Source organism: Strix aluco, chromosome 5 (genome assembly GCF_031877795.1).
Source record: "Strix aluco isolate bStrAlu1 chromosome 5, bStrAlu1.hap1, whole genome shotgun sequence".
NCBI lineage: Eukaryota > Metazoa > Chordata > Aves > Strigiformes > Strigidae > Strix > Strix aluco.
In genome coordinates this window covers 30,886,515-30,906,483 of record NC_133935.1, presented here as the reverse complement: position 1 = coordinate 30,906,483, position 19,969 = coordinate 30,886,515, and the positions used below count along the sequence as shown (strand labels likewise).

At 39.8% G+C, this 19,969-nt stretch overlaps 2 protein-coding genes and 1 long non-coding RNA gene across 10 annotated transcripts in view; 2 read left to right on the top strand and 1 right to left on the bottom strand.

The window, feature by feature from the left end:
• Positions 1–11,274, top strand: part of DMC1 (DNA meiotic recombinase 1) — a 33,677-nt gene extending 22,403 nt beyond the window's left edge. For all 5 annotated transcript variants that reach the window (XM_074826653.1, XM_074826655.1, XM_074826654.1 and 2 more), the window contains 12 exons: positions 157–201; positions 3,048–3,194; positions 3,498–3,580; positions 4,212–4,264; positions 5,168–5,209; positions 6,419–6,491; positions 7,138–7,229; positions 8,044–8,117; positions 8,215–8,329; positions 9,169–9,229; positions 9,768–9,884; positions 10,578–11,274. In XM_074826653.1, the coding sequence (XP_074682754.1) occupies positions 157–201; positions 3,048–3,194; positions 3,498–3,580; positions 4,212–4,264; positions 5,168–5,209; positions 6,419–6,491; positions 7,138–7,229; positions 8,044–8,117; positions 8,215–8,329; positions 9,169–9,229; positions 9,768–9,884; positions 10,578–10,647 (972 nt within the window). In that variant the 3' untranslated portion in view covers positions 10,648–11,274. The remainder of the gene's footprint in view (positions 1–156; positions 202–3,047; positions 3,195–3,497; positions 3,581–4,211; positions 4,265–5,167; positions 5,210–6,418; positions 6,492–7,137; positions 7,230–8,043; positions 8,118–8,214; positions 8,330–9,168; positions 9,230–9,767; positions 9,885–10,577) is intronic.
• LOC141924327 (uncharacterized) lies at positions 102–13,318 on the bottom strand. Of its 4 annotated transcripts, XR_012623532.1 has the most exons (5): positions 12,999–13,318; positions 11,545–11,661; positions 10,684–10,856; positions 5,352–5,480; positions 102–3,125 (listed from the first exon to the last, which is right to left on the bottom strand). It is a non-coding gene; the product is annotated as an uncharacterized LOC141924327 (long non-coding RNA). The 4 variants fall into 4 exon arrangements; XR_012623531.1 differs by lacking the exon at positions 12,999–13,318 and having other exon boundaries at positions 11,545–12,992; XR_012623530.1 differs by lacking the exons at positions 10,684–10,856; positions 11,545–11,661 and having other exon boundaries at positions 12,999–13,311.
• A 75-nt stretch (positions 13,319–13,393) lies between these two features.
• DDX17 (DEAD-box helicase 17) overlaps positions 13,394–19,969 on the top strand; it is a 20,711-nt gene continuing 14,135 nt past the window's right edge. Inside the window, exons 1-2 of the mRNA XM_074826651.1 lie at positions 13,394–13,962; positions 18,108–18,258. Coding sequence (XP_074682752.1) covers positions 13,919–13,962; positions 18,108–18,258 — 195 coding nt within the window. The 5' untranslated portion in view covers positions 13,394–13,918. The remainder of the gene's footprint in view (positions 13,963–18,107; positions 18,259–19,969) is intronic.

Sequence of the window (19,969 nt, the reverse complement as noted above, 5' to 3'; positions counted from 1 at the left end):
CTTGGCTCACTATGGCTTTGCTTATTTGGGTACTCCACCAAGTTATGTATTATTAGAGAAAATAATTTAAATGTTTACAAATTTGAAACAGACACATAGATGTAATTACAAGAAAAAGCAAAATATGTTTTTATTTTTTTCTTCTATTTTTTTTAGGAATCCTTTTTTCAGGATATTGACCTGCTACAGAAGCATGGAATTGTAAGTATTAGCAATGACTTTACACACAGAATTGTCCATATAAAGTTGTTGTAAGGTTATTTCCAAAAGTGTACACACGTTGATACAAATAACTGAAATTCCTCCTTGCAATAAATTCTAAATCAGGCATATGAAGACAAATTTTGCCTTTGGTGATAAGACAGGTTTTCAGAAAATCTCATTCCCATCAGATTCCTAAATAAAGTGGCAAGATATTCAAAGTATTTAGCACCCAGCACTCTTGAAAAACCAACTACTTGCTAATTTATTTGAAAACTGTGTGATAGATTACTTCCTGTTCCTGCCAATCTTTGTAATTACTCCTTCGGTTTTGGTGCCTGTGAAATTACACTGTGACAATTGTTATACTATTTTCAGCATGCCAGTGAAGGGGGTAGAGTGGGAGTGAGGAAAATATTAGTAGCTAGAGAAATAAGTGGTTAGTTTTCTTCAGCAAATATGGATGCCTGTAATGGTTATCATCATCATTATTATCACATAAACATCACCTATTTATTTGAATTACTATTAGTATATGTTTATCCAGGAGACTGGCTCATGGATCGGAACCCTGTTACATTCAGTGTTATAGAAGCAGAATAAAAAGTTGGGTTTGCCCAAAGTAATATAAGATTTAAGTCTAAGATAAATGACTACAGACAGATACAGATGAGGAGGACACAGACACGATGAGGCATTAGTCAGCACTATAGTTACTGGGCTCAGCATGTCAGCAGTGTAATTGTCAGGTTTTTTTATTGGCAGTTCATTGGCAGTTTTAAAGAGAGTTCTGAAGAAGGATCATGAGGTTGGGAGCTCTAACTATGGGGCAACATAGGAAAAATACACAAATTCTTGTGTCAAAAATTTAACAAGTTGACCAAAGAGGCTGACCTCATGAGCTGGAAGGGTGCTGTATTAGCCTGTCAATATTAAACAAGGCACGGCATGCAGAAGATCTTGGAAATAAAGAATAATGTCTTAGGCTGTTCTTCTAGCTTATTAATGGTTTCCTGCTCCTTTTTTTTTTCCTTCCCTCCAAGTGGTTATTCCCACATGCTAGGGAAAGATTTTGTTCTCAGCTGTGCCATTTAAAATCTTTGTGTGAACATATGATGAAGCATATTCATTAAATAAATTTGCTTAAAGAAATTTTTTTATGGGTTCAGAATTTTTTCCCTAGAAGTAGAGAGAGAAATATTTACTAGATCTGACAGCGTGGCCACAAAGAGAGCCAGATTAGCGCAACCGAGGCTGTGGTTTGACATTCAAAAGTATGTGGTAGGAATTAAGGCGCTGCAACCCTGCAGCCTTTGCTGAGTGTTCCTGCCCCTAGAGCATGCTATCCCTTCTGGCACATCTGCTTTTGTAGCCTGTGAACTGGTTTGTGAATCAATTTGTTCAAAAAGTCACAACAAAAAATGTGGTTGAGTTTTTTTTTGTAAATTCTCAGTCTGCTCCCTTTTCCACCTCAGGGGCACACAACTGGGACAGGGCTGCAACATGGGGTAGAGCCTCAGGACAAGCAGCTGGTGTAAGGGGCAGGCGTGTCAGTATGTTAAGCCAGGAGTACTGCTGAACACTTTGTAGTATTGAACGCTAGTCTAAGGAGGCCTGTATCCTAGGACCTTGGTTGGTACATAAGATGTTGGTGAAAGGTGTATCTCTGGGAGAGATCATGAACTTCTACAACCAGGTCTACCACACAGAGACTTGTAATGCAGAACACCCTTAAGTCTGATGTCATCAGAAAGACAGAGCCACTGAAGAAACACAGAAGCAGGGTAATGCATTTAAAGTTTTGGTCTAGAAAAATTATCTTTGCAGCAGTAGTCTGTTATCTAAATAGAAGACCACAATAAAACAGCTCAATCCTTTTTATATTGCTGTTACATGTTTTGGGTGGAAGAGTAATTTTTATTTGTGACTTATTTATTTTTAGCTCGCTCATTCCTATTAATGTAATAATCAAAAAACATATCACAGGATGAGAAATAAGCTTCCAAATGAACATGACTAATTTCTCACAAAAGCCCCCCTCCACTCTTATGTCCTATGCACCCACATGCTCTAGATAAATAGATGACACGTTCAGTTCATAGTTTTTTTCAAAGAAAAATTTTGGCTGGAAATGGTAAATTGAAGTATTATCCCACACGTTTCACATAGTTTGTTTTCTTCTGAGTAATCTGTTGCTTGCCTTTAAGTTTCCAGTGATGTCAGAATCATGAAATGAGGTGAGGTGCTGACTGAAGTCATGTTGCACCCAATTTATGAAAAAATCTAGTGGTTCATTCTAGCCCAAAGTGTCGGTCAGATCTGGAGGGTATGTGTGTTTTAAACTGGAACTGTGAACATGCAGAAACAGCACAGCAGTTAGAGGCAGCATCCAACGATCCTTGAGAGTCAGCTCCCAATTATCCACAATCAGATTATCTGGTTTACAGATTATCTGTGCTAAGGGACCAAGGACAGATTGAGTGTTACAGGGTTTACTAGGCTGGGCTCCACACTATCGGAAGTAATCTGTACTGTTTCTTTACTACCAACTTGGATCTAGAAAGACTGGCACTGAACAGGGACCAGTAAATATGACTGGACCCAAAACACCTTTCTCTCAAAAGCACCAGGATCTCATCTCTGCACCATGACCCCTCACACCAATGTTACCTAAAATTTTCTGTTGTTGGTGTCACAAACTAGATAATGAAGAGTTTACTGTGAATCTGTTTCTTGGTGAAAATACACATACATACGAATGTATATTAAAGTATGTTTCAAAGGTTTACTTCGCCTTCTAGTTGTTAACTGTCACGAGTACTCACAGAAGGGAACTTTCTTCACAGAATGTAGCAGATATTAAAAAACTGAAGTCAGTTGGGATCTGCACCATCAAAGGAATCCAGATGACCACAAGACGGGCACTGTGCAATGTAAAAGGGCTTTCAGAGGCCAAAGTGGACAAGATTAAAGAAGCCGCAAACAAGCTTATTGTAAGCCAATCACTTTCCTGATAGTTTAAACTTATGCTGGCCTCTCCAAAATGCTGTGCAACATTTCTCTTAACAGAGTTTTTAACCACATCATCAAGACAATTTTGAAAATTATTCTGCTCATTACTCTAAAGGGATAATACTTTATATTCTACAACAGCCGGACAAATGCTGTGGTGCTTTTCATACCCAACCTGTATAAATGAAGCTAGCGTGGAGAGAAGATGCTTATGTGGGATATTGCACTTTACCTTCAGGTTAAAGCTAAAATAAACTTCTCATGTTCTCTTTGGTCTTCCTTAGGAACCAGGCTTCCTGACTGCCTTTGAGTACAGTGAAAAACGGAAGATGGTATTTCATATTACTACTGGCAGCCAGGAATTTGAGTAAGCTTATCTCTACTTAAATTATTCCTTAGTCCAAATTGTTCCAATAATCATATTTGTTGTCTTTAATGAGACACGAAAATATAAAGGAATAAATATACAGCTAGAACACGTAGGTTACCTTGCATTTGCAGCTAGTGCTGCTCAAAGATGCCCGCATCAGTAAGCAACAAAACCAACTCCTTTTCCGAGGGGAAACTGGACTTTGTACAGTCATTGTAAATAAACAGAGTTTGCATCCAGAAATCCTAAGCATATCATCATTTTTTCACTGGGTCAAAACAATCTGCAGGTCTCAGGTCAAAATTATAAGTCTTCAAGACCTCCCTTGACATATTTTTATGGAATGTTATCTTTTCAAAGGTATTTTCTCTCTTTTTTTTCCAGTAATAATTTCTATAGATCTTTCTCTTGCACACAGAAAGGGTGGTTAAGACAGAATTAATTCTTTATGAATCAGTGATCATTTAGTGCCCTGCACTTAATGCATTTGTAAATTCTCAGTTTACAAATGAGGGAGGCGCTTTAGGGCAGAAATAACTTTTCTTAAAGTAGCAAAAATGTCTTTTTTTTACTTTCATCTTGTGATTTTGTGGGTTTAACTATACCATAATCCTCTCCCTTTCTCCAGTAAACTTCTGGGTGGTGGGATTGAAAGCATGGCAATCACTGAGGCCTTTGGAGGTGAGAAAACCACATTAAATGAGTATTACTGAACAAAGAGTTGCAACTCAGTTTACATTTTAAATCAAACTGGATTACTTCTATCAAATTTATCACATTGTAGTCATAAAGATGAGTACCTGCATGAATGTAAAAAGAAAGAAAACACTTCCGTCAGTGTTTTCCCATTTTTTCCTCTTCATTTGCTTGCAGACTAAGTTTGAGCTGAGTAATCATTAGATTTGGGACATGGTGATTCACTACAACATAGCATTATTAATACTATTACTAATGTGTCATATAGGAAGGATTTCCCTGATGCAATCTGTGTTCCTTTCCGGTAACAAAACAGCCACAAAAAATATTTTATTTATGCACACTTAGGGTATGTTGCATTTCATATAAGATTTTGGAATGACAATTAAGCTACCGTTACTGTAAATTTGGTGAACACTTCAACAACCATAAGGGTTCATAAAACATAGTACTCTTCCCTTTAGAAAAGATAAACTGGAGACTAACATGATTTGATATAATGAGATTAATAAACTCATAAGCTTCTCCTTGATCATTTTACTGAAAATGAAACTGGGCCAAGTCAGTGGAATCAACCATTTCTTCCCACCACCCCCCTGTCCCCAGCTAAGACTTTTCCACAGGTGCCATGTGGTTTTAACTTCTACACAGGAAAGAATAAATGACCTTAGCAGTCAAGCATGATCAAATTAAAGTATTTCAGATTTTGCTTTTCATGTAACACATTTATACTGCACTGTATGATTTACAAATTGGGATTAAATGATTTTAAAAGGTAGAGATAGACGTGAATTTTGTAAGTAAGCGTGTTTCTAACTACAGTAACTTCCGAATCTGGCCAACTCAGAAAAAGAAACCCTGACCCTTTTTTTCCTTTTTATTTAACAGAGTTCCGGACAGGCAAAACTCAGCTATCTCACACCCTTTGTGGTAGGTGTAATACCTTAAAAGAAAGAGCTTTTTCTTCTCAGTGAATCCATTCTTTACAACTATATCAGAATTAAACACATAGAGACAAGTTAGAATGCTTTATCTCTAGAAATACAGTGAAACAGACCTTGGTGACTCTTACCTCCGTTAATTGTGTTTGAGTAGAGAACTCATGTAAATGATTACTTTTCAGCGTTGCTCACATCAATGTAAGTTTTGCCATAAGGACAGAGAAGATGACTGTCTTAGAGATCGCAGTGAAACACACCATCTGGAAAAGCAGAGCACAAATATGGGTTACAGGTGGATGGGGCATTGCTCAGAAAAGGGCACAGGCAAGATTCTTTCTCAGCAACTCTTTTAATTTCCTGATTTCAAGAGGTTTTGCTGAATATGACATTCTGAAAGGGCACTGAAAGGATACTACTGGCTGACAGTAACTGCATAAACAAAGACTTTGGCAGTCACCATATTCAGGCAGTGCCAAATACAGCAGGACTCTGATTTCCCAGCGACATCTCTCAATGTGTAAATAGTAGTAAATAGTAACTAATATAACTGTTAATGCTGCTGAAATATAGTTACCAGACACTGGGTAGGCAAACATTCCCTTAAATGAACCCTATATTATAAAGGAAATTATAGCACCTTCTGGAAAAATAAGGCCTCTTCCATTTAGTACAGTCTAATGGTCAGCAGTCATACCTTTTTGCATGAATGACTACAACTGAATTGAGTATTTTAGCTTATTCACTCCAAAGAGACTAAACCCACAATTGGTAACTATTCACATATCAGGAAAAATTCATATCCAAAGAATTTTTGATCATATGAGTTACAGCTGGAAAAAAACCCTACTAAATCAATACCACTATTTTGGGCAGAGGATTAAGAGGATGTTTTGTGTGTAACAACTTATTAATACCTTACCTATTTGCAATATAAAATATACAGATTTAGTGATGGTACTGAGTAAAACACAATTTTGACACCATTAATCTCATCTGATCTGCATTTGAGACAAGTAGCTTGAATTTCTTCTCAAGAAGGCAGTAAGACTTGAGATACTCATGATTTCCACATTGATTAGAAGTTGTGGTTCTTTGTGATACGGATAAGCAGTCATATTTTATTAAAAAAGTAATAATAGAGGGAGTAAGAAAATATTTTTCCCACATTTTCATTTTGATCTTCTATGATTTACTGTAGTGACAGCTCAGCTTCCAGGACCGAATGGCTACACAGGTGGAAAGATTATCTTCATTGATACTGAAAACACTTTGTATCTTTTGGACTATTAAAAGCTACAGGTACCATGATCTGGAAAGACAATTCATTTTGTTATAGGCAAGTAGGAGGCTCCAGATATAGTTTCATACATGTAAAACATTGGAACTGACACAGAAAGCCTGGAGCACAGTGCGTAGTGGCTCACAAGGCAGTGACTTTTTTCTCTGTTATTTGATGTAATCCAACCTGGAAAAATTAGAGTTAGGATACAGATTTTAACTGTTTTTTTGAGATCTAATATGCCTCCTACAGGTGATAGAAGCTTTTCTGTTTACTTCAAGAGAAATTAATCTAAGAACTAAACACTATTTTTAACACTTCATATCTGTGGTAGACTGTGTATAAATAGGTTTTGCTCATGGCTAAATTCCTAGAGCATAGATATCCCTATGTCAACCCCCTGCTCCCCACCCCCCCCACCCCCCCCCGCCTCAAACCCTAAACACAAAACAATTATCATCGTGAGCTCTAAACTATCTTAAGTACATGGGACAGTGTGAAGAAAAAAAGTCAGTCTTCTCTAGGATCAAAACAAATATTCTTTATTGTTTTTCCATAGTTCTATTTTGGAACAGCATTTTATTATTTTCAGAGCATGGTTTGTACAAAGAGAAATCCTTAACTCTGACTAATGTCAGCCGACCAGACCGCCTTCGTGACATTGCTGATCGCTTCAATCTTGACCACGATGCAGTACTTGACAACGTGCTGTACGCACGTGCATATACTAGTAAGACCATTATTGCAACTGACATGATATCTATGTTTTTCATTTAAGGCTCCTGCTTTAATAGTTCTCAGTTTATTAACTGGAATTTCTCACTGAGGATCATAAAGAATGTTTTGCTGATAACAAAAGACGTTGTAAGCTTGCTTCCATTTTCTATTGCTGGTGGTGTACACTGAGCTCAGTAAGTATTCCAGCTCAGCAGCACTACATAGAGATTTGCAGTTTGCCGCAACATTAAATGAACTCTGCCATGTCTATGATGAGTGTCAGCGTAGCATCTTAGTAAGAGGAGCACCAATTAATGTTACCACAACTGCCTGAATGCAAGCTAATTCTGTAAATGCTGTTGAGATTCTTTATGGTCTTGGGAATGGAACTTTATAGGGACAGCTCCAACACACTGACACAAGACACTGCATTAAAACTTCAAGGAAGTTTTGAATCGGACTTTGAGAGTACAATATGAACATGAACAATATAATTAATACAATTTCTGTGTGTCATTTAATTCAACATTAAATTCAAATGTTTATATTGCTTTTCAGTTCTTAAGTTGTCTTCATGCATAGTTTTGTTGTGAAGCTTTTCACAAAGAAGTTTTGTTAGCTGGTCAAGTGGAAACTGGAACCTGCAGAAGGACAGGCACTGTTGGGTATTGTACAGGTAGCTTGTTATTGGGCACTGGATTCAAAACTGCTGGCAGTGAAAATATAAACAGTGCAGGAATTTAAAGTGAAATTTTAAAATGCAGGCTTTTGTTCCTTCAGAGGTCTTTCTGGTCCTAATTTCACTTAACAACTGTACTTCCCACCAGGTGAACATCAGATGGAATTACTTGACTATGTAGCAGCCAAGTTCCATGAGGAAGCGGGTATCTTCAAGCTATTGGTACAAGACTAATTTTTTCTGTATGCTTACTGCTTTCAGAATAAGTTTTCCTATTTTCTTTCACTATATTTACTTATCTAGCATAATTACAATGCAGATCATTGACTCCATAATGGCACTTTTCCGTGTGGATTTCAGTGGTCGTGGAGAGTTGGCTGAACGACAACAGAAACTCGCTCAGATGCTGTCAAGGCTCCAAAAAATATCAGAAGGTAAGGGAAACACTGCAAAATTTGGAAAGCATGGACTGGATTTACTGAAACAGTAGCTGTTGGTGGCACAACCACCTAGTAGTCCGAGTGTATTATCAATCAGGCCCAGGAATCTTTCCTGATTTTACACCCCTGTCAGTTACCAAAAAGATCAAACTGATAATACATTATTTCAAGATGACAGATTAAGGAACCTTTAGAACTATCCAACATTTAGACTCTTCCTAGAAATACTGTTAAGAGAAGTCCTAAATGAGAGAACAGGTTGTAGAACTGGACAAATACCCAGTAAGAGAAATTGTCTTCTCCAAATTTCAACACAATAAACATGAAGAATAGAAAAAAGGACGAAGGCACAGGGAGATAGAAATGCCATGCCCATTGTCACATTCCCAGTATTTTGCAATGCTCTGAGGGATGCTAACAGGCCAAACAGGGTTCCGCCTCTTTGGAAGAAAATATTGATAAGGAATGAGTAAATATTTTTTTTCATGCAGCAAATAGAAAAAAAAAAAAAAAAAAAGGCAAACAGATAAAGTGAGGGAGAGGGGGCTGAGGGCAGGGAGCCAAAAGAGAACATGGGAACTGAGAAAGACTTGTTCAGTGGAATTCTGAAAAGTGCTCATTTTTGGCCTAAGTATTACAGCTGAAGTCACACAGGAGCAAGTTTAGGCTGTCTCCTGATTAACTCCAGCCATCAGACATAAAGAATATTTACTTCTCTTTCATTTGGAATTCGAAGTGCTTCAGCAGCAGCCTTGATTTTACCAAGGATAGGAGAATATTTTGGAATTCTAACTGGATACATTCCACCTTCCTTGCATTGTTTTCTATTGCAGAATATAATGTGGCCGTGTTTGTGACCAACCAGATGACTGCTGATCCAGGAGCAACTATGACGTAAGAGAATTTTTCTCTTTTTTAAAAAATTTCTTCTCTTTTGTATTACATATGTAACAGAGATGAGAACTGAGATTGTATGGAGCAAGAGGCATTGAAATAAAGGTTCAGATTGGTCAGTGGTCCCTCTAGTATGATGAATCATTCATGGATGACACCTATAGGTTTCTCTCAGTTTTCATAATGAGTTTTTCTCATGTTTATCTGCTGCCTGGCATGATGGCTTCTTTCACTGTGACCTGAACGATGAGGACAAGCCATAAAAAGTATTGAAAAAGCACTCTATTTTCTTTTAGAGCAGTTCATATATGAAGTTTAAGGTGTGCATTTCCTGAGCCTCTTCAATTTAATGAGAGGAAAACTATGCCAGCATTGAACATCTGAACATCATATATTGAGGCATGTTAAAGTCCTTTTTTGATATATTTACCTCTTTATTATTCATTACTGAGTTCAATATGCCTCGTCTGACAGTTAATCACAGTATTAACCTATGAAATTCGCACAGTGAATCATCACAATTTTCTTGCTAATTTAGCTTTCAGGTGGACCCAAAAAAGCCCATTGGGGGCCACATCCTTGCTCATGCTTCGACTACCAGGATTAGTTTGAGGAAAGGGAGAGGGGAGCTGCGTATTGCAAAGATATACGACAGGTAAATCACCTTTCCTTCACAGGAAGGAAGACATGTTACCAGCAACTGTAAGGTTAAGGTGACAAACTTTAACAGCTTGACAGCTGATTCATGGTTTCAAACTAACCTAGTTTCTGGATGGTAAACTGAGAGAAAATCTGAAAGGACACACTAACTAACAGACTTAAAGTTGTCTTGCATATCACATATATTAAATTATGTAATCTTTCATCATAAATCCTACTAGATGCTCATCTCTTAAAGAAGACCATCAAATAGTTTGGTAAGACTGGTGGTCCCTTGGCAAGGAAAATTCCAGAGCTGTTAAATTTCTAAGTTTTGCTGATACAATTTGTATCACTTTACCTTGTAAGCTGTGACAGACGCAAGTCATTAAAAATTGTACTAGTGAAACTGCATGGAGAGACTGGTGTTTCTGGTCAGGAACTGAGAAATTGAAATGAGAGTTTGCACAGACAGAATCTTTCCTTCTCCTGCACCTTCTCCATTCCCCTTCCTTGTGTTTGTTATCTTCCAAGAGGTAGATTTTACATTTTCTGATCCTGACAATATTGATCACATTCTAGTTTTCACAAGGTATAAAGACATTGAAGTATTACAGATTGCTTACACTCACAACATTTTGGGGATTGTTTCACAACGGCATTTAACATAGGGAAACCCACAAGTTTCTTGTTTCTTTTTTTCCCCCAGCCCTGAGATGCCTGAAAATGAAGCCACATTTGCAATAACTGCTGGAGGGATTGGGGATGCCAAAGAATAGGCAGAAAACCAATGTAAATGTACAGCTGAAACCCACCTGAGCAGTTGGGATGAAGATTTGTGCAAGGTCACCAACTCCCTGGCTGCATTTTTATCTTTTGGGAACCACTTGAGCTATTCTGGGAGAACATCGGGATGAACTCTGTACAGTTCAGTTTCATTGATCTGAATAGAATTTGGTTCATTTAGGGTCTTCATTTTTCAATTAAACTTTCAGCAGACAAAGATTTAAGAAATAAACTTGTGAATTGTTCGAAGAATCCTCTTCCTATATTTTGTGAAAATCAAAGCTGTCCTTTCACATGAGATTAATATACTCTTTTTTAGTTTCTTTCAAAGACAGTGTCTATGTGGTAGAATAGTGTGAAATGGAGCAGAACTGGAATAAAGTCAGTTATAAAACTGACATAAATAGATGGAAAAGGCAGTGGCATGAGCAACAGCCCAAGACCTTGATGGAGTCTCATGTACCAGTAGAACAATAAATTACCTTAAAAATATGGTTTTAGGCATTTTTGTCGACTAGATAATTTTTGTATTTTTATTTAGCCTTTTCTGCTTTTTGGAGAGAATGTTTTAAAACTGTTCTTATTAAAGTTAAAAATAAATATTATGAATTGGAAGAGTACTCTGCTTGTATCTGGGTGCTTTGAATCAAACCTTGCTCTCAATGATCTCAGTGACCTTTCAAGAGAGAAATAAACCAGGTGCAACCCAACATTTTAAACCCTTTTGTCTAGTTCTTTAAAGAAACAAACTTCATATAATTGCCTTGTCAGTCTCCTAATATAAGAATATTAAAGATTATTATTAAATAATATTAAATATTATTATTAAAAAGCACAGGAAAACAAAACCAGTAGCTAGATAGGGAAGGGGGGCTGGCATTGGTACTTACACGGAGAGAAAGGCAGTTATGACTCGGCTTGCTGAGGCAGCATGCTGCCTGGCCTGCCAGCACAGGCACAGCTCTGAACTGGCCAGAGATGTATGTCATGGGGGGCAAAAGAAGAAGCTGGGAGTAAAGACAGAAATCAGGGGACAAAATACCAATTCTGTTTGCATTACCTGCAATGCTCATGGAATTGCTTGTTTTAAAATAAACTCAACAATTTACGTATTAGATGCTTTAAGGGAAGGCCTAACTTTGTCCTCTTGTATGAGTGCTAATTAGAATGGGTCTAACCTTGGTGACTGGTTAAGGAGCTTTATCCTCACTGATACAAGAATTTTTTCATTTAGATTAACTAATGCATGTAAGATAACATGAAGTAAAAAGGCAGTGATGACCAGAAATTCATCCAAGAAAAGCCTGACACTGTAGCCAGGGTTTACCGTGTGACAGAGCTAGAGAGTTTGCCTTCCTTGAGTGGCTTCTTAACACCACCTTTGATATTTTTCCTGAGGTAAAGCACTATTTTTCACAGTGAAGTCCAGAGAGACAAAGGCAGGGAGGCTGGCTGATCTGACGGAGCCAGGAACGGATCTGCTGTTGTCATTTAACGTAACATCTAATCTTTGCATGCGCCAGTCTTTCCCACACCAGGCTTTCATATCTAATGGCCAAGCATGAGAGTTTACAGTGTCACTTGACTCCCTTCCACCCACTTATAAAGACCCAAGTTTCTTCCAACATCTTATTTTAAGCTCCAAGACTGCTTTTTGCTTTCTCACATATGCCATACGTACATACAGCAAGTAAAACTAAAACGGTAAACAATCTGTGTCTCATTCCAGGCCAAGTTATTTGTTTCAAGGGTATAAAACTAAAGGGGATTCACTTTATCTTGTGCTGATATAACTGATTTTTGATAACCTGACAATGCAGAAAGCACTGATGATAGCACGACTGCGGTTTGGACCAAAATTTGGCTGGTGCCCGCAGACCACCCAGTTGACATGGCTTCTTGTGTCAGGACAAAAGAACTTCTGGCCTATGCCACATAATTGCCTCATGGCTTATTTTATCTTTTAGGTAAGAGTCTCTGGTTGATATGTGGAGTCAAACGCTAGCAGCCATAAACACGGTGTCTATGCCATGCCTGGTGTCCTTTGGGTACTTCTGATCATTTCTTCTATCACTTCCAATAACAACACAGGGGGTGAAGGGGTGAATTTGTTTACTTTCTGGAGAGGTTGCCATGAACCTCCTGCAGCTGCAGAGGGGGGTGTGTGACCGGGTGGTTGCCGGCACGACCCACGTCGGGGCCCGTTATGCCATTTTATCTCGGCCTCCTGGCACTCAGGCAAAAGAAAACATCATGGCTGCTGTCACTCCCGCTCCTGCCCCAGCGCCGCGCTAAGATCCCCCCAGTAATCTGCTAGGGAAAAAAGCGGAGGAAAGACCCCGACCTGCCGGACCCGTGCTGCCTCACCGGCGCCACCGCAGAAGCCCGAGAGGCCGCTCCCCGCCCGCCGTGCCGTGCCGGGCCCCCGCCGCCGCCCCGCGTTCCCGTTATTGTCTCCTCAGCACCGCTGCCACCCTCCACGGGGCCAGCCGGCGCGTAGGCGAAAGGCCGTATTCTCCAAACCCGACTACGCTGCAAAATTAACGTAATCCTCCGACCCTCCGCCAACCCTGCCTGCACAACCCGCGGAAGAATTTTACGCAAAACACACGGGCTCTTCCTGCCCTACGCCAGCCTGAGTTACACGATTTGCGTACGCCATGTACTTACGTAACGTACGCCTCGGCCTGGGTTTTCCCTACCGCCCAGAAGGGGTTACGGGGTTGACTCCTTGCGTAGCAGACTTTGAGGAATAGGGAGAGCGTTACTCTCCTCCCTCCCTTCCTCACGCGGGGGCCCGACTCAAGCAAAGAACACTACGCACCTTTCGCATCCTGCCTTCCGTGCAGAGCAGGGTTTCGCCAAGCGAGCTGAGGGCGTAGTTGGTTTCCGGGAATAGGCGTAGGTATTTTCGAGGGCCGCAGTTTGCGCAGCGTTGGGCCGCCCGTAACGTAACTGAAGCGGGTTGGGGCGGCGGCAGCCATTTTGTGCCGGGAGCCCGGAGGAAGAAGACGCTGGTGTCTCCACACTTCACGGGCCCTGGAGCCGACCGAGAGCCCCGCCGTTCCCTCCGCCGACGTCCAGCGGGTCTCTGACCCACTGACCACCTCTTCTCCTTTTGTATCCCACCAAAGAAGCGAGGTGGCGCAAAGCGATTCCTCCGAGACACAGCCGCCCCTGGCTGGACCGTCTCCCCGTACCCCCAGTCCCTCGCCGTCCCCACGGCCGGCGTTCCGCTGCCTTTCTCCCACCCCTCCGGGTGCGATGAGGGGCTTCGGGGACCGGGGCCGCGACCGAGACCGCGGCGGGTAAGGGGGGGGTGGGCAGGCCGGGCGGGGGGTGGGGGGGTGGCGCGGCGCGGGTCGACACGGCATGGGGGCGGTGGAGGGAGCCGCCTGCCCCGCGTCGGGGGGCTGGTGGGAGGAAGGCTGGGGAGGATTCGCGGCGGCGAGGGGGGCGCGTTCTGCTTGCGGTATTTGGGGGAGCTTTTTCCCCAGAAATTCTCTTGGGGGGTTGGGGGACGGCTGGAGATTTCGTAGGGTTCTGACAGCAAGGTGGGGTGGTGGGTTGAGTTTTTAATTTAGATTTTCCGTCGTTCATGTGTAACCGTGTGTGCTTAGCTTGCAGTTTTGAGGCCTGCATTTTCCTCCGCGCCCCCCCCCCCCCCCCCCGGCTTAATTTATTTTCTGCCAGTCCCCTTCCTCACCCTACTCTCCTCCTCTCTCCATCCCCCCCGCCCGCAAGCCACGAAGGTCTGGGTGGCCCTGGCAAGAGTGGTTGGACAGTCTGCCCTTCTGGTTGTCATTGCTCCTTCTGGACTTAATAGAAAGATGGCAGTTGGTGAAAGGTCTTTCTCAGTTGCGCTGCCAAGCTTATCGTGAGAAGAAATGAGATTGAAAACTGCTGCCATGCAGGGGGCTTGCATACTCGAGAGAGTGATCTCGGTAAACATGGCCCTGGACCACACTTAAAGAGCATGACCGAGCTTACGTAGAAGTCAAACAGGAGATGTCTGTGTGGCCCTGCAGAGGCCTAGTGCTTGATACTCTTGAATCTGCTATTTAGAGGAAACTTGGCTTGGAAAAGGTTTCTGCACGTTTGACTTTTTTTTTTCTTCCGAGGATGGCAGCAATAAATGCAGTGGCATTATAGTATTTAACTAGTTTGAGACTTGAGGTTTTTTAAGGGTTGAAAATAGCAAGACGTTCATCCCAGGCCTTTTTAAAGAGAAAGTTAGAACTAATTTAGGAGAGTGGCATTTTCTGTCCTTCAGATCCCAAGTAGTTAGGCCTCCATTCTCAAGGATTAACAATAAACATATCATGTAGCTTCTGTTAATATGTCTGACTAGACCTCGGTTAATGAGTCTTCTTTTTTTGTTTTTTTTTTTTCAGCCCCCCTTCCTTTCCTTTCCTTCTTGTTTTCCCTCCTCACAGGGAGATTCAGGAATATTTTGTGCATTTTAACATTTAGTTTCTCATCGTCTGTGAAGAGAGATAGTTGTGTCCTTGCTTTATCTTACACCCACATTTTGTGCTCTGAAATTAAAAGATACTTCCATTTTTTTTCACAGAGAGGAGGGTTCTGGTGTTTTTCCACTATGAGATTTCCAGCTCAGTTTAACACAAGGACATTGGAGTAAACACTTTGTCAAGTCTGAGATAGTTCAGACCCCAGCTGATTTTGGGAGTTTAGTGAGTGAGCTTGAGTATGCAGATTTATATACAGTTACTTAAAAGAACACTGGCCAAAGCATAGTCACAACACTTGATGTGTCTTAAAATTTGTGTAATCCCATTTTGAGTAAAGACTTTGACTATAAGTGGATGCTTCTCTTTTAAATCAGGGGTTTTGAATAAGTAAAAGGAGTACCTACATGCTGCTTAGTGAAGTTTTTGGACATTTGTGTGGAAAACCGTTTTCTTGGCATATTATTCTGGAAGCTTTAATGCATTGGGATTCAGTTTGTTATATACATCTATTTAAGGTGTGAAAATATTTGTAGGTAGTAACAACCATCATACTTCATAAATAACCTGTAAAATTTTGGGCCACCCAGCATGCTGGTTAAGTGCCATTTGAAAGTTTATCACTTTCTCAGTGCTGATTTGTTTGTAGGCTTTCTGTTTTCCTCCTGTCAGGAACAAGTAGTAGGTGACTTCTTAGAATGGAAAGTTATGCTGTTTTGCACTGGAATGTAACAAATTCACTCGGTTCTGTCCCAGAAATGATGGCACCGGTAATATTACAGAAGAATGTTTTGAGTCAGTCTGAATTTACACTTGAAAACTGTTGGCAAATCAGTGGAATATTCTTAGATTTAAATCAGTTTAACTGGAATTGGAATCTCATTTTTACTTGTAATCAGAATGTAAAGTGTAAGTTACTGCCAGTTTAGCGGATAGAGGCAGCGTTCGAGGACTGCTTCAGGGCTCGCTTCTTTCAGGTCAGTATACAGCCATATCTTGTATAAGAATGGAGAACTGAAACTATGTGACTTCTATGTAAAATATATCTGTTTTTTCCCCCTGGATAGCTGTGGAGCAAATATTCATAGTACCCAACTGTTTCAGTGTCCAGTCTTGCAATCAGTTCTTGTATGTGTATCCTTTCATAAGGGAACTCATTGACCCTTTGAACGTCCAGTTGACTTCAGTGAGACTGGATTTAGTTAGAACTACTTGGATCCAGAAATAGTTGTTATTTTGACCTCAAGTTAGCATGATCAGTAGGAGACATCTTCAGTAAAGGTGAATGTCCCTGTAAATGAAAATCTATACTATTTTTTTTACTTTGTCCTGAAAGAAAATGTAATGCTTAACTGAATTTTTGAAGTTGTGTTTCAGTCTTTTCGTATGACAAAAATTGCTGACTGTGCATGCCATGTGGGGGATCCAGTAGACATACTGATGAGAAAATAAGGGATATTTATAGGAGAGGGAAGAGGCAGTTGTGGCAAAGGAAACATTTTAAAACTTACTTAGCAGGTTTTAAGTTAAATTGTATCTATCATACTTAATCTTTTCCAACAATGTGACCCCTTCTTCCTGTTAATATGTTGATTTGAGTTCTGGTTTTTTGGTCTCTTTAAACACTGTAATTTGTAGTTTCCATTGGGAAGTAAGGTAAAGAACAAATGTAGTTAATGTCTGAACAGATAGCCTTGTACGTAAGATAATCCAGAAATTTATTTCAGGTCATCTTTATTTTTTAGTACTTTCTCACCGAAGTTACTAGTGTAAGAAGATTGCTTTGGGATTTTTGTTGCTTTTGGTTTGTTTCATTAACAGTTTTTTATGTACTGGTGGACTGCCTGGGTAAGGTGCAGACACTTTGGATTTGCTATCTAAATGAAAGTCTTGTTTTAAATGGGCATTTCTCATGAATTCATGTTTTGCAGAAAGCTGTAGCTTTATTAACCAAAATTTTAATTAGGACAAAATTTGACATGATAGCATTTGGAAAAGTACCTTCTGCTGTGTTTGTATGATACTAGTGAAAGAGCTATAACTTTTTGTGGAATTTAAAAATATATAATTTATAATGTTTACAGTGAATAATCATTTTATGCCCCTCAGTTTTCAGTTACTCTTACAGATTATTGCCAGAAGCTCATGTTTTGTCTAATAGATTAATGAGTCATTCCAGTTAGTTCTTAACCTTCTGAAGTGTATTAAATTAACTGGGTGAAGAAAACTTGAGAGAGAAAGAGCAGTAACATCTGAGTTGTTCTGCTAGTTAGGAAATTTTTAGTAAACGTTAGCTTCTTACTCTCTTGAGTCTTCATCAGAAGCATTTGAGAGAGGATATGATTTTTCCCAGGTACTCTTTTTTTCCTGTTAGACTCTGGTTTAAAAAAGAAATTTTATTATTTTTAATTGTTTTGGTTCCAGAATTGCAGATAGACTTGCAGACTTGGCTGGGGTTGTTTACTTTCTGTTCTTCACGCTTGTTTTTCATTTGAGGCATACTGCTTGATAAGAAAGGAGAGAAAACACAGAGGGGGAGACAGAGAAGTAGCTATTTTTGTGTAAAACTAACCTTGAGAGAGATACAGGGAACTTACAGTTAGAGATTTTTCTCATCCCTTTCATCTAACCATGTTTTAAGTGCACTGTCAATTTCAAGAAAAGGCAAGTGCTATAGCTTACCCATAGTGTTGTCCCGAGGAGGGAACCTTGAGGTAGAAACGTAGAGACAGGAGCTTTAAGGCAGTGACTTACAGATGGCTGTAATGGAAAGAAACTTTTAAGATGGTTTTGGGTTATAACTTAAAGCAGGCTTATGTCATTTCAAGAAGTTGTATGCGATCATAGTGACTGTAGGCATGTGACTTCCGGTAGAATGTTGTGCTCATGTGTCAACTGGGGAAAAAGAGGGTGGAAAATACTTGCAAACTTGCAAATTCCAGAGTAATCAAATGCTCTTTTTTTATAATAACTAACATTCCTAGGTTTGGAGCAAGTCGTGGAGGTCCTCTTCCTCCAAAGAAATTTGGTAATCCAGGGGAACGTTTACGTAAGAAAAAATGGGATTTAAATGAACTGCCCAAGTTTGAAAAGAATTTTTACGTGGAACATCCGGAAGTGGCCAGGCTTACTCCAGTAAGTTTTCAGATTCTCTCTGTTCCATTTTGCCTACAACAGAAAATGTCACAAGTGAAAAAACTTGTTCTAGGAGGTCTGGGACAGTGTGTAATAGAACTGTCTCTTCATTAAGCTTGTTTGATATTTGTGTGCTCTACAGGGTACCACAGGTGTAATTGCCTTCAGTATTTAACAGAGGTGATGCTTCTGCTCTTAGCTGTTTTTATATGAGATACTGTATATTTGGTTGTTTATATTTCATCATCACAATGTTTGTATGGTCTAGCTATTGTCAGTGTAGATAAGACTTAGAGAACTTGAGAGTTGCAGTACTGGGGAGGCCCTGAAAGAACCTAAAATAATGAAGTAAGAGGACCAGAAATACATGAGAAATGTTTGAAAGTTATATTTTATCGTAATAATAATTAAGGCTGAAAGAGGCCGTGGGAGACCTCTAGTTTAATCCTCTGCTCAGAGCAGGGCTAACTACAAAACTATAGCAGGTTGCTTAGCACCTTGTCCTTTTGAGATTGAATATCCCCAGGGATGGGGAGAGTTTATATCCTCTCTAGGTGGCTGTCCCAAGGCTTAATGTTTCTTATGGTATTTCCCCTCCCCCCCCAATAATTATTTGAAACATCTTCTCTATAGTGACCCATCGGGTAGTTGAAAGTAGCAGTTAAATTCCCCTGTTAATCCTCTCTTTCCCAAGCTAAACAAATCCAGCACTCCCAGTCTTCGTGCAGCCTGTACTTCAGCCTCTATCTAGCTTTCCTCCCAAAACTGGGCATGCTCTGTTAAAACAATGTCTTTCTTACACTGGGGGCTCAAAACTGGATGCAATACTTTACTGTATCCACAAAGTAAACACAGTCTCACCTTCCCACCCAACTTGAGTCTAGTCTTTTTTTCCCCTCTTTAATGTCTTATATTTAGAAATAAGAGATTTCATTCTTAACATGAGGAAACAAACAAACAAAATGTTCTTATCTAATTACATAGACTTACAACTATTTGTGAAATATTCATGAGATATTTAAATGGCATAAAGGAGTTGAAAGAGGCACTGGCTTTTTAAAGATACAACAACTTGAACTGCTGAACCACAGTTAGTGTTAGCTGCTGTAGCTGTCTTTGCCTTCGCTAACTAAAAGGATTTTCATATTTTTCCCACAAGGTGTTTTCTTTTTTTACCTTTTCATTCAAGCTCAAGAGATTCTCACAAATAGTAAATTTGTTGCTTTGGATTAAGTGTGTATTTGGTATTGATGTGTATCTTTCTGTTGATTTTTAATGAGAGTGAGAATAAGATCATGAATGGTGGAAGCATGTTGCAAAGTGCAGTTGGACTTGTAAGATAACCTAGACAAAGATTAAACACTTTCTAATCCTAAAATTATGCTTATGTGGATACACATTTCAGAAGTATTTTAAGACGTTCCGTCATTAAAAAGAATTATGAGATCTTAGGGTATCATTATGACGTTGCCTGGGCTTCTTTCATGAAGAAAAGAAGTGCTGGTTCCGAAAAGATTCCAGGCAACATTGCTGACTTGCAAGTTGTCCAGCAAGAGCTCTGTATTTAGCCACCTCTGGAATGTGTTAATTGAAGGAGGGGGACTGCCCTGCCCTGCCCTCTGCTTGTTCCTAGTGTATTAGGGCCTGTTTATTTTGTTCAGCTCTTAGCACTGGCACATAAAACATGTTTCTTACCTGATCTTCTGTTTCT